We start from the raw sequence: 20,832 nt of genomic DNA, 5'->3' as shown, positions 1-20,832 counted from the left end.
CTAGTAATTCTGCTTCAATAAATTTATTCTAATGAAACAATTAAAAAAGTACATGAAGATTTGTATTTTTCAGAGCAGGAAGTTGGGAGCAGTCTGTGTTTCAGTAGAGTTCTGGTTAAATAAATTAGTTTTTCTGCAGCTGTTAAAATAATAAACTGGTCAGAGAATAGATAGCACAAACTGCTATTGATTTTAAAAAAGGAAAAGAAAAAGTAAATGAATTAAAAGTGCTGAGTAACATTTTTTATTATAGAGAACTCTAGAAGGCTATCTCTGGGTGGTGTGTTTAATGGTTCATTTCTTTTTTTTCTTCTGTTTCTTTATAATAGGCTTTTTATTACCTTTATAATCAGAAGAGAAAAATTTTTTTTAAAGCCTCCTAAGACAACTGATACTTGAAAGGGGAAGTCCTCCATACCCTCCGGCAGTTCCCTCGGAGGAGCTTAGTTATGGAAGAGCTACCTCAGAAAATCACAGTTTAGTGTTCTGTCTAAAACTTATACAGTGATCCATTAAGAAATCAGATAACCTTATGCAAAGTATGTCTGTATCTTTTATAAAATTGCTGTATCCACTATGTTGTGAACTCTGATCTAAACCTCCAGACAGAATTCCTTGTAACCATTTGTTACAAAGTCCTTCCATGAGACATAGACTGAAAGCTGTATGGTCACATTTCCCTCTTGGTATTGGCTGCTAGAAATTTCAGAAATAAGTTTTATGCCGAACTGTGACAGTTACTAACGTCCTGGTATTGGTGTAATTATTTGCCCACTTTCTTTACAATTTTACCTTTTAAAAAGCTTTAAAAATTGTTCCCATCTAATCTGTCTTTTTATTACAAGCTGACCTCATTTCCGGTTGGGAAGTAAAGAAAGTAGAACAAATAAAATACACTTAAAAAGTATGTCAGTGATACCGTCCTCCTCCCACCAGAGTGGCTGAGATGAAAAAGAAGTCAGGGAGACGCGGAAGCGGGCGAGGATGCGGGGCAGCCAGAGCTCTTGACTCCGCTGGCGGCCGTGTAAGCGCTACACAGAGACGCGCACACGCGGGCCCTGCTAGTCCCTCCTCGTGCCACACCGCTGTCGTCACAGTGTCACGCAGTGTTGCGTGGCAGTAAGGAGGCGCGGTGACAGCTACTTTCACAGGCGTGGTGTTGAAGGCAAGAAGCCAAATACAAGTAGCACACGGCGTGTGATCCCATTTATGGCAGCGGTCAGAACGGGCAGAATGAATCTGCACCGGCACCGTTACATCAGGACTAGTGTGCCTCGGTAATTAGTGACTCAGAGGGGGCATCCGGGGGGCTTCTGGGGTGCGGTGGTGGTGCTTGTTGATCAGAACACGGTTCACACTGGTGCGTTCCATTTGTGAGCCCTACACTTAGGGTACACATATAGTTTTTGTAGGTATGTTAACTTTCAGTAAAAACAAAATATGTGACACACTTGAAAACTCAGAGCCCATCATGTGGCTGCCTGTTCAACCACATCCACTTCTTCAGACAGGCCTTGCTGTTTGATGGAATTTGACGTGTGAGGGTTTCTATTGCTGCTGTTTGGCGTTTCCTTGGAAATCTTTGGCTTCCGGGGACTTGAGTTCACTGTTCCCTCCGTGTGTGCTGGTCTCTGTGGCTCTTACCTGCCCCTGGGCGTCCCCATTGCTTTCACTTGCCAGTTCTTCCTTGTTGGTGGAAATTGAGTCCAGGATGAAAATTACCCTGGTTGCTTCTCCAACCAACTGGGAGAGAGACTCATCACAAGGGCAGCCCCATCCGAATGTTCGGATGCTCTGTTTTTGGCAGAATACATCTGCCCTTGTCTTGCCTGCTTTGAGGGCTTTGTCTTCTGTCTGGCATTGTCGTTGATGCCGTGTACCGTTACACCGAGAAGCTTGATTTCTCTCCTTTTGTTCTCATGCCCATACTTTGTGAACATCGGGTTCATTGATTTCTATTACGTACATGTCTGTTTGAAGTGGAGCGGCAATCCTTGTATATCTGCCTCTTCTCTCGGCTCTTGTTCTTCTGGGTACATCTTGCCCACATCCCGTTGCCATGTTGAGTCAAGACCACCCTCCAGGTCTCGCAGGTACATAGGAGAATACTGCTTATCCCCTCTGTTCTTAAAAAAGTTTGTTTCATTGGCCGTGCTGTGCATACGCAGTGGAGTGTAGACTTTAGACATGTTGCAGATCGCTTTTACTCATTTTCCAGTCATTTCCTCCTGAGCCTTGTGAACACCTTCTCTGCACACATCCCCGCAGCTCCCTGCATCTTCAGGGCTGAGGTGGGCATTTTCCCCTCTAATTAAGTGCCCTTTAGGTCAATTCTTGAGTGACACTGCCATCAGCCGTTCACATTTCATTTCCTCCTTTTTCTTCCTAAACCACAACTTTTCCCTGGGGGATGAGATTAGAACAACAGCTTGTGCTCTTCAGTCCTTCAGTTTTCTGTCTGGTAGACACCCTCCGGTTTCCATGTGAATTGAGAGGACTGGCAGCCGGCAGCATTCGAGAAGCACTGACTGGATTCTTGGGTCATACTTGCCCTGTTGTTCTCATAGGACAAATTACAAAAGCGTATGTTAGGCTTTCCCCCTCCAAATATTTCTATATAGTATCTTTTATATCGGTGTTCAAGTGTTGGAAACCCAGGCTGTGAATCTGAGCCTGGAACCAATTCCAGGGCGTTGCTTAGTGCTGCACCAGGTTGCTGGGAGTACCACCGATCTGAGCAGCCAGTACCCCGATGCGCCCCCCGCCCCAGAGGTTCCTGTGGCTACCCCAGTCAAAAGCCTTGGGGGGAGGGGTGCAGGATGTCATGAAGTATTTGTTCTCTGCCATAACGTTAGCTCCTGGGGACATTGTTACTGACAAGTTCGCGGCTTCTTGTCTGCTCAGTATTTGACATCGTATTTGCTTGCATATTGGCAAAGTAGGTGCTCAGCAAATGAACGGATGATTGGAGAACCGGACCGAAACTCTGTAGATTGTGATGAGGGAGAAATGGCCTTGCATATAAAATGGATGCTTGTTCCAAAGTCAGTGTGCCGTACTGCAGGGTGAGCCCAGTCTCCGGAAGAGCAAAGGCGGCTTTGTGAAGGCCACAGGACCTTCACATGCCGGTGAATGGATTGATTGCTCTTAAGATTTCAAAGTAAATGTCTAAAACCTGAATGTTTTCTGGGAGTTTACTCTCTTTATTTTTACTTATTTTACTTTTTAGTTTCAAATGTACACATTCTGGCTTAAAAGTAAACGCAAAACCAAACCCTGCTAATTCCATACAGTGAGGTCCACACGGTGCCTAATCACGGCACTGGCCAGGCACTGGCCGGCTGTTTGATAGAATCCCCATGGGCCCTTCTCTTCCTATCCCTGGCATCACTGCATCCATGTCTGTCGTGAGGGGCCAGGGCCCTGTTCTCTGAACTTCCCGCATTCTTCTTGGGCTCCCTCAAGGGAAAAGACTTTTCAAGCCATTGGCACAAGTGGAAACCAGACTGGGCTGGGAGGCTGGTCTGGTCCCGCAGGAACACAGAGGTGATTCCTCTCAGCTGCTGCTAGCGAAGGGAGCCCCCTGAGAGAAACCCTACGTGGATATGGTTTCCCTGGATCGGGGGTGGGGGAAGGCACAGCAGGAGCAAAGGAAGACTGGCTAGGGCGCGGCACAGTTCTGAGGGTCCGCTGTGCACCAGCCGCCCGCCCCGGGCTCCGGCCACAGGAGGGAAGGCCAGAATCGAGCACTTGTTCCACCTCACCTTCCTCCTCCTCCCGCCTGTGAGCTCTTAGTTTAGAACGAACAGCATGTTTTACGTTTAGCTACATTTATGGGATAAAGCATTGTTTTCTAGTGTTAATTTTTAAAGTGAGCGAGTTGTGTTATACTGTTCTGACAGTCTCCCTCCTTTAGGGGGTCCTTAGTTCTTTTACTTCTCAGTCTCTTGAGGGTCAAATACTTTCATCACTGTAACTTTAAACATATTTTGTGAATTTTTTCCTGATGCTAACACATTTTCTTTCTTTTCTTGATTGTGCCTTACGATCTGTTTTTTCAAACTAGGATACATATTACACTTTTTTCTATTTGAGTATCATGTTGACATTGGTACCCCCCATCGGTGCTCATAACTGCTACTCTGATCATCTTGTAAATGATACTATTTAAAATGCAAACACCATAGCAGTGATCATAATAGTTACATTATGTGTCGGATTTACAATAGCGGCTCTTATTTATTGAACTTGTGCTGCTTGCCAGGCACTGTGCTAAACTTTTTATAAGTATTCTACTTAGGTGTTCTGATAATTCTACAAAGTAGATAATAGTATCCTCACTTTATGGAAGAGAAATCTGAGGGTTAGTGAGATTAAGCTAGTTTCCCAACTAGACAATAGAAGAGCTGGGATTTGAACCTGAGTCTCTGATTTCAAAATTCATATGCCCTTAATCACTATGATCTCTACTTTCTCATTAACATTGATTGTTAATTGTTGGGTTTTGTTTGATGGCTCTATTGAAGTATAATTGACATACAATGAAGTGCGCCATTTAAAATAAAAATTTGATCCATTTGACGTATGTACACACCTGAGAAACAATCACCATAATCAAGACAATATGCATACCCCTCACTCCCTAAAATTTCCCTCATGCCCCTTCCTCCTGTTACCTTCTCATCCCCCAGCCACTACTGATCTGCTTTCATTATAGATTCATTTGTGTTTATATAAAATTTTATATAAACACAGGACGCCTGGGTGGCTTAGTCAGTGAAGCGTCTGACTCTTGATTTCGACTCAGGTTGTGATCTCAGGGTCATGAGATCGAGCCCCACTTCGAGCTCCATGCTCAGCACAGAGTCTGCTTGAGATTCTCTCCCCTGCCCCGTCCCCCTACCCCTTTGCTCGTACTCTCTCTCTCTTAAATAAATAAATCTTTTAAAAATGTTTATATAAACACAATCTTACAATGCTTGAATTCTTTCACTCAGCGTAATTATTTCAAGGTTAACTGATGCTGTTGGGTGTGTCAGTGTTCATCTCTTTTGTTCCAGTGTGCCGACACAGCGAAGATTATTTATATCCGTTCACCTGTTGAGGGACATTTAGATGGTCTCCAGGTCAGGGCTGTCGTAGGGCTGCTGTGAACAGCTGTATATAAATCTTCGTGTGGACAGGTGCTTTCATGTCTCTTGGGTAAATACCTAGGACTGGAGTGGCAGGCTCATGCGGAAGGGGTGTGTTTGACTGTTTGAGAAACTGACAAACTGTTTCCAAAGTGGTAGTATTGCTTTACGTTCCCCCGGCAGTGTATGAGAGGGCTCCAGTCGCCTCACACCGTCGTCAGCCCCGGTATCGTTGTGTTTTAATTTTGGCCATTCTAGTTGGTGTGTAGCGGTGTTTGTTGCATGCTTTCATCTGCAGTACTTCGAAAATGTCTTCTGGCTGGTGTTTTTCTGGCAAGAAATCTGCTGTCCTTCCTTATCATTGTCCTCTGAATAGATGCTCCTCCCCTCCCCATCCCCTCTACCCTGACCTGCTAGACTTTTCTCTTTCACTTATTTAAACAATTTGGTTCTGATGTTCTTTGATGTACTTTACTTCATTTCTCTCACTTAGGGCTCATTGAGTTCTTCGATTTGTGAGTTCGTAGTTTTCATTAAATTTGGAAAGATTCCTGTCATTATGTCTTCACATATTTTTTCTATCCTCTTGCCCACCCCCCACCCCCCAGAGGTCAAATACACATCTCTTAGGCCACCTGAAGTTGTCTCACAGCTTGCTGATGCTCTGTTCAGTTTAGCTCTGGTTCATTTAAAATCATGTCTCTAGTCACATCTCCATCATGTTTGCTCATCTCTGTCATGTCTGTTCCACTGTCATTCCTCTTCCAGATTCCGATCTCACGTGTTCAGACTTTCTTCTATATTCTCACTGCCCTTATTTGCTAATTCCATGTCATCTGGGATTCCTGGGGCAGTTTTGATTGATTCGGTTTTTTCCTCGTTATGGTTCAGATTTTCTTGGTTTTTTTTTACATGTTAGGTATTTTTCTTTTTTCTTTCTTTCTTTTCTGAGTGTAGTTGACACACACAGTGTTACATGTCTGGTATTTTTTATTTAATGCCAGGCATTACTGCTGTTAGATTTTGTATTCTTATAAATGTCTTTGAACTTCGTTCTGGGATGTTCTCAAGGTACTTGGAAATGGCTTGATTTTTTTAGGCCTTGCTTTTTAACCTTTGCTAGGTGGGACCAAAGCAGCATGAAATCTAAAGCTATTTTTTTTCTCACCACTGGGCAAAAGCATTTGGGTTATGCTACCCAGTGCCCCTTTGTGCATTTTTTTCTCTCTGCCCATGGGAGCAGACACACTATTCTTGGCCCTCCGTGAGGGCCAGTGATCCTTTCCAGGGATTTTTCCCCAGCCACAGGTGGTTTACTCACAGTCATGCCCTGATCAATGTTCAGGTAGAGACATGAGGGGGACCGCCTTTGGCAGGTGTCCAGAGCGCTCTCTTACAGTTCTCCTCTCAGTACTCTGTCCTTTGAATCACAGCCAGTAGATTGTCTCCCCGGACTCCCAGCAGTGTGTCCATCATTCTCTGCTTGGGCTCCCTCCCCACCATGGCTTGGGGCAGCTAGAGGGTTCACCTCTCTCATCAGCCAGAAATTACTGTCGCTTGTTGCCTCCTGTGTAGTGTCTTACACTGTGTGAATGTGTACCTGTGTGTGTATTTTAAATGTTTCAGGTAAGTTAGGTAAATTTCATGTCCATAACTCTATTCTGAAGTAGATTTTTCAAATTGCTCAAATGATTTGAATGCATTAAAACAGTGGGGCTCATTGGCCCAGTGCAGTGCAGTGTTCTGGGGTCTGGTGAGAAATGTGGCTTGTGAGCAAGGTTGAAGGGCTGCCTTCTGCCTGCCGCCGGTGTGTGGTCCATGCACCCTCGGCTCTGTTAGGCGCATACTTGGTAGGAGTGAAGCTGCACAGTCAGCATGGGAGCCGACACCTGTAATTCCGTTGTACTTTATGGTGTCAGATTCATATTTATATGTTTCACTTAATCTTTTTTAGAACATCCTACCTACTCATATTTTTGCATCTTTTAAAAATCTGTTTCTTTTAATGGAAAGCATGGCTTTTTCTAATAAAGGGATTGACAGTATTGATTTTTCTTTTTTAGAGAGTACATGTGAGGGTGGGGGTGGGCAGAGGAAAAAGGAGAGAGGGAATCTTAAGCAGGCTCCGTGTTCAGCACAGTCTCACAACCCTGAGATCATGACCTGAGCCAAAATCAGAAGTCAGATACTTAACTGACTGGGCCACTCAGGCACCCTGACAGCATTGATTTTTTGATATGAGATTTAAAAGCCAAATGCTCTTCTTGTGATTACAGAATAATTTGTCACATTTATCATTAGTATGACCATTTAAAACTATTTCCAACTTTTGTAATTAAGATTTTCAAAGTCTGTGTTCTTTAATATAAAAATAAAATGTACTAAGTGTTAAAATTTTTGGAACATGTAAGAAGGCATAAGGAAAGAGAACATTTAAAATTACCTGTAGTCTCTCATGAGAGATTATGGACTCTGGGAAACAAACTGAGGGTTTCAGAGGGGAGGGGAGGTGGAGGATTGGGATAGGCCGGTGATGGGTATTAACAAGGGCACGTATTGCATGGAGCACTGGGTGTTATACGCAAACAATGAATCATGGAACACTACATCAAAAACTAAGGATGTACTGTATGATGACTAACATAACATAATAAAAAATTATTATTAAAAAATAAAATTACCTGTAGTATCGTATCTAGAGATAACTATTATTAATAATTTGGTGTATTTCCTTTTAGATGCATTTTTTTTTCAGATTATTTTCCTATTTTACATTTTAGTGGAAGACTTATGACCCTGCATTTTCCCAGTTGGAAATTTGGTTCCGATTCGTCTTTGTGGTGCTTACCTTCATTGTCACTGTAAGTCCCATTTGCCTGACAGACCATGTCAGAATCCTAACAAGGGCAGAGTTAATTTATGAATTATGATTATCAAAGTGTGAACTATGAAGGCAAACCGTAAGAGACTCTTAACTCTAGAGAACAAACAGGCTTACTGGAGGGAAGGCAGGAGTGGGGGGGGGGGGGCTGAATGGGTGATGGGGATTAAGGAGGACACGTGTTGGGATGAGCACGGGTCCTGTATGTAAGTGATGAATCACCAACTTCTACTCCCAAAACCAGTATCACACTACACGTTAACTAACCTGAATTTAAATTTAAAAAAAAAAGTGTGAACCACGTGGGAGATGAGATGCTCCATCCACTGGGCCGACCTGATATTACCAGATACTCCGAATGTCTGCTAGGGTGCTGCAGTGCAAAGAGTGCGTGGTGTCTGTTAGCAAGGCCCTCTGTGCGGTGTCATAGTGATGACAGACCCCTGACCTCTAAGTAAATGCTCATCACGGTGCAGTGACAGTGCCTTGCTTGAGCGACCTTCTTTCTGTGCAGGCAGATACAGCACATGCTGGAGTTTTTACATTTGGAAAATCGTACCAGACCTTTCAGTCTTTGGGCTTTTTCAGGAGGAAGGCCTCAAATGAGTGGGTTTGACGGTGCAAGCTTTTGGCTCCTTTGGGGTCTGAGTTCAGTGTCTGCAAGCACCCTGTGACTTTGGGGGAGATGCTTGCTTACCCTTGAAGCACAAGCAACCCCCCAGAGGCCCAGTCAGTGAAGATGGGAATTTAAAACTGGAGGAGAATCAATACATACACACATACATACTGGAGGAAGACGGGGCCTGCCTTGGGGTGGTATCCCACCCCTCAGCTGCTTGCCCCTTGCTGACGCGGAGGGTCCGCCATTCGGAAGATACGTCCCCTCTTTGCAGTGGGGTCACTCCACCTGCCACCCAAGCAAGGATCACTTGGTGCTTCACAGTGTAACCCACACAGAAGGACCTAGGCTCGTCGTGGACAGATATGTGAGGAAAGTGCCAGTTGGTGGTGACATGGGATCTGGGTGTGGAGGGGGGGATACAGCCGCTGGCAGACAGTGGAATCGGCAGAGAGCTGGGGATCTCGGTCCCAGCCATGCCCAGGACTTCCCCTCACGAACTTACTAAAGCTGAGTGGGGAACTGCAGTTTGTGGTTGCCCCGCAGAAATCCTTGCCATTTCCTGAAGCGTCTCTGTTGTCTGAGGGTCTACTGCCCCATTCTGGGACCCAAAGGGCAGGCACCCAGGGCACGATGTTCTTAAGAGAAATGAGCCTGAGCCTCACAGCCTGGGAGAAATGGCCCATCAGCCTAGGAAATCTAAATTCCCTAGGAAATCATTGGCTTATGTTAGATTACAGAAAAAAAAAAAAAACAACCTCTCCAGGTCTTTCTATACAGATTGTGTAATGTTTTAAAGTATTTAAAGAAGCTCCCATGGCTCAACACAGCTGCTTGAGGGAGTGTTTGAAAACAAACGCATCCTCTGACCATGGTTATCAGCCTCACTCCCTTTCGTTTGGGGAGCCCTGGTGCCCTCCTTAGAAGCTGGTGCCATCTGCAGATGTCACATGGCTGGGAGCGTGTGCCCTGTCCCCAGGGAGGTCCTCTGTGTGGCTCCGTGGGGCCGGCCTGATAGAAGTTGCCTTTCCCGGGGGAGCTAGGAGGGGTGGGGGCAGAGGGGTTATGGCTGGTGTGTTCCCTGCCGCTGCCTGCCTCTGGGTGAACAGCTTGTGACCCTCTTACCAGCAGCTCCTTGCCAGTGATTCACCATCTAATCTCAGGCTCAGTCAGTGCCACAAGGGGTTAACTCAGAGGTTTGGCTGACCATCCTTCTGGGAAGACTTCACGTGGTAACTAAGCAAGGGAAGCACACGCAGTAACTTGAGTTCCTGATTTGGCTTGCAGTGCCTGTTTGCACATTCCCTCCGGAAGTTTTCCATGCGAGACTGGGGGATGGAGCAGAAGTGGATGTCCATTCTTTTGCCGCTGCTGCTGCTTTACAATGGTAGGTGCCCATTTTCATTTTGGAGCTTTCCCCCTTGAAAGCTTCGAGCTGGAAGGTGTGCCAGAGCTACTCTGGCCGCAGAGCCTCCAGAAGCACCAGGTGGCCGCTGGAGGAACAGGTAGCAGCATCCGGCAGAGCACGTGAGCCGCGCTGCGCCGGGACGCGGCAGGTGCCTGGCCGCTCCCACGAATAAGCAATTGCTTTGGTAGTTAAAACCTGGAAGGGCTGCGCACACAGCCACCTTGGAACTTGGCTGAAGGCGGCCAACGCTGCCGTCTGTTCCTCTTCCCCTGCTCCAGAATGCGTTTGCTTGTGGAGCTGCGGCGCCGGGATTCCCAGGCCTGTGGGGAGGAGTGGATGGCGGGAGCAGACGGCGCTCTGTAATCATCGCTGGGGCAATCTGTTCATTGGCTTTTAGGTTTTTTGAAAAACAAAACAGCCTTTAGTTCACTAGCTCCCTTTGGCTCTGACTGAGGAGAAGGCGAGGGTGAGTTCTGCCCTCCCCGAGAGGACGGATGCCCTGTGCTGGGTGGGGTGAGCCTGCCCCCATCAGGACCTTCCGTCTGCTGCCTTCCAGATCCCTTCTTCCCGCTCTCCTTTCTGGTGAACAGCTGGTTCCCGGGCATGCTGGACGATCTCTTTCAGTCCGTGTTCCTGTGTGCCCTGCTGCTCTTCTGGCTGTGTGTGTATCACGGGGTACGCGTCCAGGTGAGCACCCACCCTCGGCCCTGTAGAGGGTGTCAGAGACCCTGTCCTTCCGGCCCACGCTCTGGCGACAGTCCTTATGATCACCTTCTCCTTGAGAATCTGTCTTCAGCCTCTGTCAACAGAAGATTGCATGCGATGTAGAAGTGATCGGGGTGTCTGTGATCTACTAGGGTTAATGGTTTGCTAGAATTACTAACTTATTTCTTACGTTTTTTGATTTTTAGGGAGAAAGGAAGTGTTTGACTTTCTATTTGCCTAAATTCTTCATCGTGGGTCTATTGTGGTTGGCTTCTGTCACACTGGGAATATGGCAGACGTGAGTAATTTTGTTATGTGTGAAACCTCAGGCACGGAAAGCATTTGACAAAGGTGGACAGACCAAAGTCACTGTATTTTGTGAACCCATCCGGAAAGGAATTTGTCACCAGGGTTTCAAGACTTGATAGCGTGACTTGAACTGAGGATTTATTTTAGCCTGACTGGCATGTAGGTAACACAGTTCTGGTCTCAGCCGCAAATGAAAAAGACCACGTTGTTTTAGGTTTCCCTTTCAAAGTGGCAAAGACGTCATTGTCTGTAGGAATGACGCTCAGGGGTCCTGGCTCGCCCCTCCCCACCGGAAGCTTTAGTTTCTCCTTGGGCTAGCATCCGTGAACTCCCCATCTCTGCATCCCCATCCCTGCACTGGCTCCCAAGGCTTATGGTGTTTAGTGGTTTTGTCCTTGTGTAAAATGGGACCACAGCAGAAGCTTGATGTGGCCACAGCCCAATGCACCCGAGTAGGATTTTCTGCAGAAACGACTTCCATTCTAGGGGTGTGGTTTTGGCCCTCAGCACGTCTGACTCCACAGCCCAGCAGTGACAGCACTCAGCCCGCCTCGTCTCCCTGCCCGGTCCCTGCCTCCTCAGCCCCTCAGCTTCACTTGAAAATGAGTTGCATGGAAGCTGGCATTTACTTTCATAGCTTTCTTTGTGTACTTGTCTATTCGCAGTGCCCATTCATGCTATTGAAAAGGTGCCTGAAAACAATTCTTGACATTGCAGGGGAGGTAGTGTAGGGATTTTTTGGAACAAAAAAATACTGCAGCTTCCCAGTATAGACAACTGTGGGCCAACAGTTTAGTAGCACTGGATGCATTTCCAATGTGAAATTTAGGATTCCTTTTAAAAAATCTTACTGTTGGTTAGCAAGTAGTTTATGTTAGTAAGTTTTATTTATTTTTTTATTTAAGTTTATTTATTTATTTTCATTTCTACACCCAACGTGGGGCTTGAACTCACGACCCCGAGGTGAAGAGTTGCACGCTCTACGGCTGAGCCAGCCAGGCATCTCTGTTAATAAGTTTTTATAAAAAGCCAAATGAAAGTATACAATGAAAAGTGAGCTAGTTATTGATCTATGATTTTTTTTTATAATACTGTATTTTCAGAGTTAATGAATTACACGATCCAATGTACCAGTATCGAGTTGACACAGGAAATTTTCAGGTAAGGATTATTAATGATGCCTGAGGGTTTAAGTGCTGTTTTTAAAACTTATTGAATTTTGTGACTTAATTGTGCTGCTGATATGAGCTTGGTAACTGGCTATTTAGGGGAGACTAGAGGAGGTTCATGAGTGCAAAATTTGGAAAAATGTGTGAGTAGTATTGAAAATTAGCTTTTAAAAATGAAGTTGTCAGGGCGCTGGGGTGGCTCAGTCAGTTAAGAGTGTGTCTTCAGCTCAGGTCACGATCCCGGGGTCCTGGGACGGAGGCCCCATCAGGCTCACCGCTCGGTGGGGGGTCTGCTTCTCCCTCTCCCTCTGCAGACCCCCCTGCTGGTGCTCTCTCTGTCTCTAAAACAAAAAAGATTTTATTTATTTATTTGAGAGAGAGAGAGAGAGAATGAGAGAAGGAGCAGGGGGAAGGGCAGAAGGAGAGGGAGAAGCAGGCTCCCCACAGAGCAGGGAGTCTGATGTGGGGCTTCATCCTGGGACTCCGTCATCATGACCTGAGCCGAAGGCAGACGCTTCACGGACTGAGCCACCTAGGTGCTGAAATAAATAAAATCTTAAAAAAAAAAAGTTTGAAAGAATATTCAGCAGAAATCGCCCTTGCTTAGAAGACGGTGGTTTAGTGTGAAATGAACATTCTTCACCTGATACGTCATTTCGCTGAATGTCCAGACTTAGTTTTCCAGGACTAGAGGTATATTTGTTTATAAACACTAAAATTCTTTTTAAAAGAAGGAGGTCTTGGGGTGCCTGAGTGGCACAGTCAGTTAAGCATCCAACTCTTGGTTTCGGCTTGGGTCGTGATCCCAGGGTCCTGGGATTGAGCCCCGCAACTGTAGGGCTCCCTGCTCGGCGGGGAGTCTGTCTCTCCCTCTCCCTCTGACCCTCCCCCCGCTCCTGGTCTCACTGGGTCTCTCTCAAATGAATAAATAAAAAACTTAAAAAAAAAAGTTGTCGCTCCCATTCCTTGGTTTATGGTTGAGGCACAGAAGGTGTGTCAGATTTTACGAGTATTGTTGAGCAATTAAGAAAACATGTTTGTTCATTTAATTGTCTAAAGTCAAGAAAGGTTTCCATGCAAATGAATGGAGTGGCCAGGCCGGCTTGTGTGGGCCTGCAGGCCTGGCAGCCACAGGGCCCAGCACTCTGGGTGATGCTCTGCTCTCACCAACGTAGAATACTTTGTACTTGCAAACAAGGGGTCCAGTGTTTTTATTTTACACAGAGGTCCGCAAATGACTGTCAGCCCTGAGTGTGGCTTTCCCTCGAGTCTCCAGGTTTATAGGCATCCCTTGGCGTCTTACAGGGCAGCCCCTCCTGGGCTGGCTGCTGGGCCCGGGCTTGGATGTGCAAGGGGCCGGGGGCCAGAGGGAGCCCTGCAAGGTGTCTAGGAGGCATGCTCCCAACAGGGCAATGCCAGAGGCACAGAGTTGAATCCTGAGCTTGGGTGATATCCAGCATTTCTCTGGGTGCTTTCAGAGCTTCCCGTGAGGTGGTAAAATCTGCGGTTCTTTATGGGAAAGAGGGAGGTTTAGTGAATGATGATATCTTAAAAGATGTAACTTGTGTTGAAACGACACATGTCCTAGCAAGTAGTGTGAGCACCTGATTCTTAACCAGATTTCAGCAGGGGAGTACTGGTAGCCTTTCCATTCCATTCTTTAGAAGTTTGAGGAGTTTTGAAGGTTGCTCAGTGTATGCCTTATGAGCAGTGTGCCATGAGCTTTGTCCTCAAAGCATATAGGACCTCTTGAGGGCGAAAAAGCTTAGCAGAAAGTACAGACCAGTGTGCAGTGTCCTGCCAGCTGTGCCCTTACGGACAGTGGGCCTGAGTTACTAGGGGGAGGGGGTGTCTTTATTTGTGTTCTGTTCTTTTCTTAGTCTTATTATGCTTTAATAAGTTCTTTTGGGGGGAGGGGCTGCACCTGGAGCTGGAGAGGAGGGGAGGCATTCTGGGGGAAGGGAGGCACTGCTGCAGAGTTGTGTGGGGCAGTGGGCCGAGGAAGCCATGCAGGAGACCTGAGTCAGGGCAGGCTCAATGGGGGCTGCGCCTGAGAGGGGCACCGGACACCCCTGAAAGGTTTGAGGCCATGTGTGTGACGGGCTGGGCCTCAGAGAAGCCTTTTGTCCTTGAAAACGTGACACTAAAGGAAGGGACAGGGAAGAGCTACTTTGACACATTGTCAGGGAAGATTCTGCAGACCCCAGTGACAGATCATATACAGGGCTGTTGGTTGAGTATAACTCCCCAGATTTAGGTAAAATAATATAGGTTCACGCTAATCTGTTACTAGAGCTTTTGTCTGGTCCTCATTTTTCATGTGGGGAAACTAAGGGGTGTTCAGTGGTCTTGTCTGAGGTCACATGGGGCCAGTACCTGGGCGAGTGCACCAGCTGCCTGGACAGCCTGTGGGTCACACCTGTGCTCCTGGGGCCCACCTCCCACCATCCCTAGTCCTCTGTTTTCCCTCTGCAAAAGGGGTAACACTGCAGTCTCTCCCGAAGAGTTGTGCAGGTTGAATTGACCAGGAACACAAAGCGCTTGGCCAGCATTTGGAAATACTTGAGCAAGGCAGCCGTCACCATGGTTATGGTCACCTCTCCCCTTCTCAGTCAGTGGCCTAGGTCTGTTACTAGAGGAAACACTGGAAACCAGACCTCCAGAAAACTGAAAAAAGCTGAAGACCCATCACTGGTATATTGAGCACCTGCCACGTCCCAGGCCCTGTGCTAGGAGCTTTCTGTGCATCACGGAAGGAGCTTGGGTTCCGGCTCATCTGACTGGAGAGGGCTGGGGCTGTCCCCAGGTGCGCCACCTGTGCTCACAGACAGGGTGAGAGGCCGAGTCTAGATAAGGAAGTCACAGCGGTGTGAACACATTCTTGTCTGTGTTACGGAGTGACCTTCAGGATTCTAGGCTCCTGTTAAAAATGTGCGGCTTTCCTGCTTGTGGTGGTGGGAGGAGGAGCATCGAGCCCCGTTCTCACTCGGTTGCCCGTCTTGTGTCGCTCTAGGGGATGAAGATTTTCTTCATGGTGGTGGCAGCTGTGTATATCTTATACCTTCTGTTCTTGATAGTGCGGGCCTGTTCCGAGCTACGTCACATGCCTTATGTAGGTAAGTGCCACGTCACAACTGCCCAAGGCAAGGGGGCCAGGAGTTGACCTCACACAGTGGGAGGGGTGGCTGGAGTCCACCCAGCAAGAGGCCTGACCTGGATGGGGACCTGTCACTCCCTCATGCAGGGGGGACCGGTGCCTTCGGTCTCTGGAGAGCCACAACAGGGCTGAGTGGGTGCTCTGGGCCTTTTAGACAGTGCCTCGGGCCAGCACTGAAGGGAGGCCTGTGGGGTGGAAGCCACCTGGGGCCCTGGGTGCCAGTGTGGCTTATGGAGGTGCCTGGATCCTTCCAGAATCGTATCTTGTGGAGGAGGTGGCAAGGGCCATTTTCCTAGTCCTGAGTCAGGGCAACTCACCTGATCTCCTAGCATCCTTTCCCTCAGTCTGTCACAACCAAGTAATAATGGCCACGGTCTCTCTGGGGACCCTCCTCGACTCTGGGGAGGTGGGACAGCATTTCTTCTGGGCTTCAGGTGCACACAGGCTTAAAGTCCAGACAGAGGAGGGGTTTTGTTCAAGAAGCTTTGTTTACTTTTGTCTTTATTTTTAAGCTCCCTGAGATGAGAATGTAATTTACTTCCAAAGTGGTGTAATGGGGTATTTATTTCTCTTTCAGATCTCAGGTTAAAATTTTTGACTGCATTGACTTTTGTAGTGCTCGTCATTAGGTAAGAAGACTTTATTTCTTGAAAGAAGCAAAACAACAGTTTGTGTTTTCCTGTCATGAATATCTTTTCTCCCCTTCTACAGAGTTAATTTTAGGGCATTTCTAGCCAGATCTGTTCATTAGGGCAGAGGGCCTCTTGCGCAGGGCGGGCACTGAGTGTGCACAGTGGCTGGGGGAGCTCACGTTGTGGGAATGACCAGGGGGTGAGGAGCCCGCCGGCCCCGCGCTGGGGGAGCTCCCGCTTGCTCGCCGGCGCCAGGAGGTGGAGCGGCCACAGCCCAGCGCGGGGTCAAGAGCTAGAATGCCATGCGTGTGTACTTGGCACCTGGCATCCTTTTGGTGCTCCAAGGAGAGGACTGTGCATTTGACTTCGGTACCGGGGGTGTCCTTGAACTGCAGCGAGTGGCCCTGAGGGGAGGGGTCGCTTCGGCGGGAGTCTGTGGAGGCCGAGGCCTAGCGGATGACGTTGTTTCTGTGAATGCGTGCCAGATCGTTGTTGGGTTGGTGGTGGTTTGTCTCTTTCTGCTAAAATCCAAGTCCAGAGGGGAAAAATCTAGTCACTTGCTTTTCTTTCTTGGCGGTTTAGATGGCAAATACATGGCTGCCAGCCCTTTTCCTTGGCGGGAGCCGCATGGAGACTCTGAGAGGCCGGCTTTGCAGGGTGGCTCTGGGTTCCCCGGCTGCCCGAGCTGCGGCCTTCTGTGGGCACCCGTGTCCCTTCCCCTCCGGGTCGTGCTCATCGCTCACCACACCACGTGAACTCAGCGTGGACTTCCGTGAGCTTGCGCTTCGTTCAGCATCTGCGTTCAGCTGCAAACAGCAGTGCCCATGTCGTGTGGGCAGCCCTTCCTCAGCGCTTGGTGCACAGGCGGTCTCACGTCTCACACGTGCTCCCTCATGTGCCCTTGTGCCCTTTTACACATACACTCCTCACACACCCTCTCACAGCCCCCCTCACACACACACACAGCCCTCACACACACCTCTCACATCTCGCCTCACACACACACACACCCTCGTACCCAGTCACACACTTTCACACTCTCTCACACACACATACACTCCCTCACACTCTCACACCCCCCCACACACACCCCGCCTCCCAACACCCGCACCCCTCATATACACACTTACTTTCACACCCCCTGACACACACTCACCCCCCTCATAATTCTCTCACACACTCACCCCCCTCATAATTCTCTCACACACTCACATACCCCTTCACACACACACCCTCTCACACACACACTCATACCACACCTCACAGCACTCTCATACACCCAACACCCCCTCATCCTCACACTCTCAACACCCCCTTACACAATACTCTCTCACACCCCCTCACACACACACCCACACCCACCCCCCCACCCCCCCTACACACACCCTTCACGTCCCCTCACATATCCTCACCCTCATGCTGAGTCCACAGGTTGGGAGCAGGATACCAGTAGTGAGCTCCATAGAGTCTGACTTAGAAGTCATTCTGCCTTTATGGTCTTTCTTCATATAAGTTTCAAGGGGACTCATTTATTTGTCCAACAAGCGTGTATGGAGTGTCTGCTCTGGTCAGCAGGCCAACAGCTTCCTCCCTATCATGGGATTTATGGAGGAAGACGGAGATAAACAAGTAGATAAATAGCGTAAGTCCTATAATGAAAACAAATGTGATGGGGGCAGGAGACGTTCTGCTTTAGACAGGGAGTGGAGGGGACGTCTCTCTGAGGAGGGGACTCTTGGCCTGGGGCCTGAGGGAGGAGCCCTGGAGACTCATGGGGACAGCAGGAGGCTTGGTGAGTAGGGGGAGCAGCAATGTCCCGGGAGGTGAGGATGTGAAGGGAGGGGGAGAGGTGAGGTCGGGCCCTGCACGCCGCCAGGAGTCCCAGTCTATTTTCGGGGATGGGAACCCTTGGGAGAGATCAAAGCCAGGAGGTGAAGGGCTCCAGTTTACATTTTTGTTAGCAATTGGTCTTGATCCTTGTGGACAGTGGACCACAGGGAGGGGAGATGAGCACAGGGTGCCGGTTTGGAGGCTGTGGAGTTGTTCAGGGGAGAGCTGCGTCAGCTGTGGAGCTCCCTGTCCTCAGAACCTTCTGTCATGTGTATCTGCAGGCAGGTGTCTGAACAGAGGTGCCATGCTTCCTCACTGCGAGAGTGGCTGAGCCTGAGGAGGGAAGTGTGACTAGGGAGAAGCAGATTTTCCTCAGGGCCTTGTCATTTGTGGTAGGAGTTGGTCTGGGAAATGAGGTCTAAGGCAGTGCGAGAAGGGAAGGAGAACGTGCCGATGGGGTGCTTGAAGGCCCCTGATGCAGGGCTGCGACATGGTCTGTGTCATGGTTGGCTACTTCTGCCCCAGCAGCTGCCCTCGTGGGTCTGAGGCCAAACACGTGAGGCACAGGCAGTGTGTGCGTGTGCGTGCGCAGGCGCGTGTGCACACATGGGTCCGTGCAGAAATCATAGTGAATGGACCGCGTGCACGGGGTGAATGGAATGAGTTCTGTGAAGCCAGTGCCATGTCCTCATCTATGTTTACTTATTGTCCCTCCCCCCTTTTTTTCCAGCATCGTCATCCTTTATTTAAGGTTTGGAGCCCAAGTATTACAAGACAATTTTGTAGCTGAACTGTCAACTCACTACCAGAATTATATCCTTTCAATGGGAAGCCTTCCGCTTCAGGACCATGCTCTGCATGGAGTGGTTAGCGTGTCGGGGCTGCAGACGTGAGGAAGAGGCAGGTCACCGCACTGTGGTGCCATGTGTGCCACGGGCCCCACCACGGCTCACCCCCGTGGGCGGCGGCGCAGGCTCGGCAGGGTGGAGCGGTCCCGAGGGAGTCACACTCCCCAGCTGCTCTCCCCACCACCCTGCTGTCCTGTCCCTGGGGATTCTTCAGGAACCCAAGCTCCGTGCAGAACTTCGCATCAGTCTGGGGTGCCTGCTTCTCCCCACAGAGCACTGAGGGGAGGCTGAGCCCGATTTGAGAGTCCTCTCACCCCATCACGCAGGTGTATCCAGCTGCAGTGTCCGCAGGTTGTGGTGATTAGGGCAGTTCAAACCTGTGTCCCCAGGAAGGGCTCATAAGATAGTAGGACGTCCTTCGAGTCCTGAGTGTGCCTGAGGTCCGTGGGACAGTCTCCTTGTCTCCGCGCTCAACTCTGCAGTTGCTTGGCGGCTTATGGAGCTGCCACTCCCCGTTTCGGTGATGGCGTCCATCAGGGGGCGCTTTAGAGTTAATCCCTTACATCTTCGCTTCTTTCCTTGGGGCTTCTTACATCCTTAGAATTAATGTGGGATTTTTCAAATTTTAGTGGCTGAATTTCACACTAACCTCTTATCAGCTTCTCAGAGGGATCTGTAGTGCAGAAAAGATGGAGAACGACTGGTTGGAGAGACTTCCGGTTCTTCATTTCATTCTTGATTTACCTGTATGCATGCATGGCCCTCCTGCCCTTTGTGAGTAAGTTGATCACACCAGGTCCTGCCACCTCCAGAGGTTTCCATGGATAGAAAAGAGCATGGTGCACGTGTTATTTACAGGTGACCTTGAAAGGTTATTGTAACCTTTGGCTGTGGGCTTGGCCTGTGGCATCCTGCTGTCTGGGCTGTGGAACCCCGAGGTCCTCACTGGTGGTGAGCAATAGAAAGGACTGTTGGTGGTTAGAAGGAGCAGCTAGACTGAAAGCAAAGACCCCAACTGAAATGTCCAAATACGTAGTGTTCCGGGGCTGCTGATTTCCCTTGACCAGTATCACCAGCAGAATTCTTATCCTTCTATGGCTTGTTGAACTTTTACCTCTACACTTTGGCCTTTGTGTATTCTCCATCGAGGAACGCCCTGTATGGTAAGCCACCCTGGGGCCGGGTTGCTGCCAGATCACTTCACAGCGGTTCCGGACCCACGTCCCGGGTTCCCTGTTAGTGCTGCGCCCCATAACTCTAGCAGAGGGAGACGGGGTAAGCTGCAGGGTAGCCCTGAGTTGTCGTTAGAACACGTGTGCCATGGCATTACAGCACGAGATGGGAACAGGGGTTCTGTTAGTGGGTCCCGGCACAAGCACATCCCTCAGCCGAGTGAAGCCAGGTCTGCTGAACACTAGTGCCGTGGCCATTCAGAGAAAGCCAGAATGTACAGCTCCCCTCACCAAAGCAGAGCCAGACTGTCACACGGGCTGAAAAGGACGGGAACGCCCTGGAACTCGGGCAGGGGTGTAGCATTTCAGGCCCACCACCCGACTTCCGTGTTCTGGGGGCTCTCAAAGCACCTTCGTGAAGATGCCTTACTCGAGCCCCACAGCAGCCCTGCTGTCAAGGTGCAGTTGGGCCCTTCTGAGATGAAGAAACCAGAGTGGCTCGCTTCCTGCCCAGGGGTGGGAGGGAGCAGGGCAGGTGCCTCTGGTCTCCCGGGCGTTTTCCGCCCCCGCTGCCCACGTGGACGTAGGAGAACGTAGCCGGATCGCAGTGGCCATTTGAGGGCTCCTCCTGAAGCCTCTCCTCCAGGGGCTTCCACACTCGGTCTGCCCAGCAGCCTGCCAGGTAGTGATGCTGCCCTGGCTTGTACGTGAGAAACAGGCTTGGGAGGCAAGATTTGTTCTGGTCACGCAGACAATAAATGGTGGAAGCTGGGATTTGAATCCTGCTCTTTCAGGCTTCTGTCCTTTTTCTATAGCATCCTGCCTCCCCAGGCTAATCACGTGAAAGTGCTTTTGTTGGCTTTCAGAGTCCCAGCTGAAAGACAACCCTGCATTCTCCATGCTGAATGACTCTGACGATGACGTGATCTATGGGTAAGTCACTGCCTCTCTGAAGGCTGTCCTGTTGTGA

General features: G+C 49.0%; 1 protein-coding gene across 1 annotated transcript in view; it reads left to right on the top strand.

Annotated features, from left to right (window-relative positions):
- The window catches only part of TMEM181 (transmembrane protein 181), a 52,521-nt gene that overhangs the window by 28,038 nt on the left and 3,651 nt on the right, over positions 1-20,832 (top strand). The window contains exons 7-16 of the mRNA XM_026504662.4: positions 7,913-7,993; positions 9,920-10,019; positions 10,597-10,727; positions 10,952-11,043; positions 12,158-12,215; positions 15,237-15,339; positions 15,958-16,009; positions 18,573-18,655; positions 19,764-19,853; positions 20,729-20,795. Of these exons, the coding sequence (XP_026360447.2) occupies positions 7,913-7,993; positions 9,920-10,019; positions 10,597-10,727; positions 10,952-11,043; positions 12,158-12,215; positions 15,237-15,339; positions 15,958-16,009; positions 18,573-18,655; positions 19,764-19,853; positions 20,729-20,795 (857 nt within the window). The remainder of the gene's footprint in view (positions 1-7,912; positions 7,994-9,919; positions 10,020-10,596; positions 10,728-10,951; positions 11,044-12,157; positions 12,216-15,236; positions 15,340-15,957; positions 16,010-18,572; positions 18,656-19,763; positions 19,854-20,728; positions 20,796-20,832) is intronic.

Source organism: Ursus arctos, unplaced genomic scaffold (assembly GCF_023065955.2).
Source record: "Ursus arctos isolate Adak ecotype North America unplaced genomic scaffold, UrsArc2.0 scaffold_13, whole genome shotgun sequence".
Taxonomy (NCBI): domain Eukaryota; kingdom Metazoa; phylum Chordata; class Mammalia; order Carnivora; family Ursidae; genus Ursus; species Ursus arctos.
Note: the sequence above shows the minus strand (reverse complement) of the source record. Positions and strands in the feature narration are given on the sequence as shown.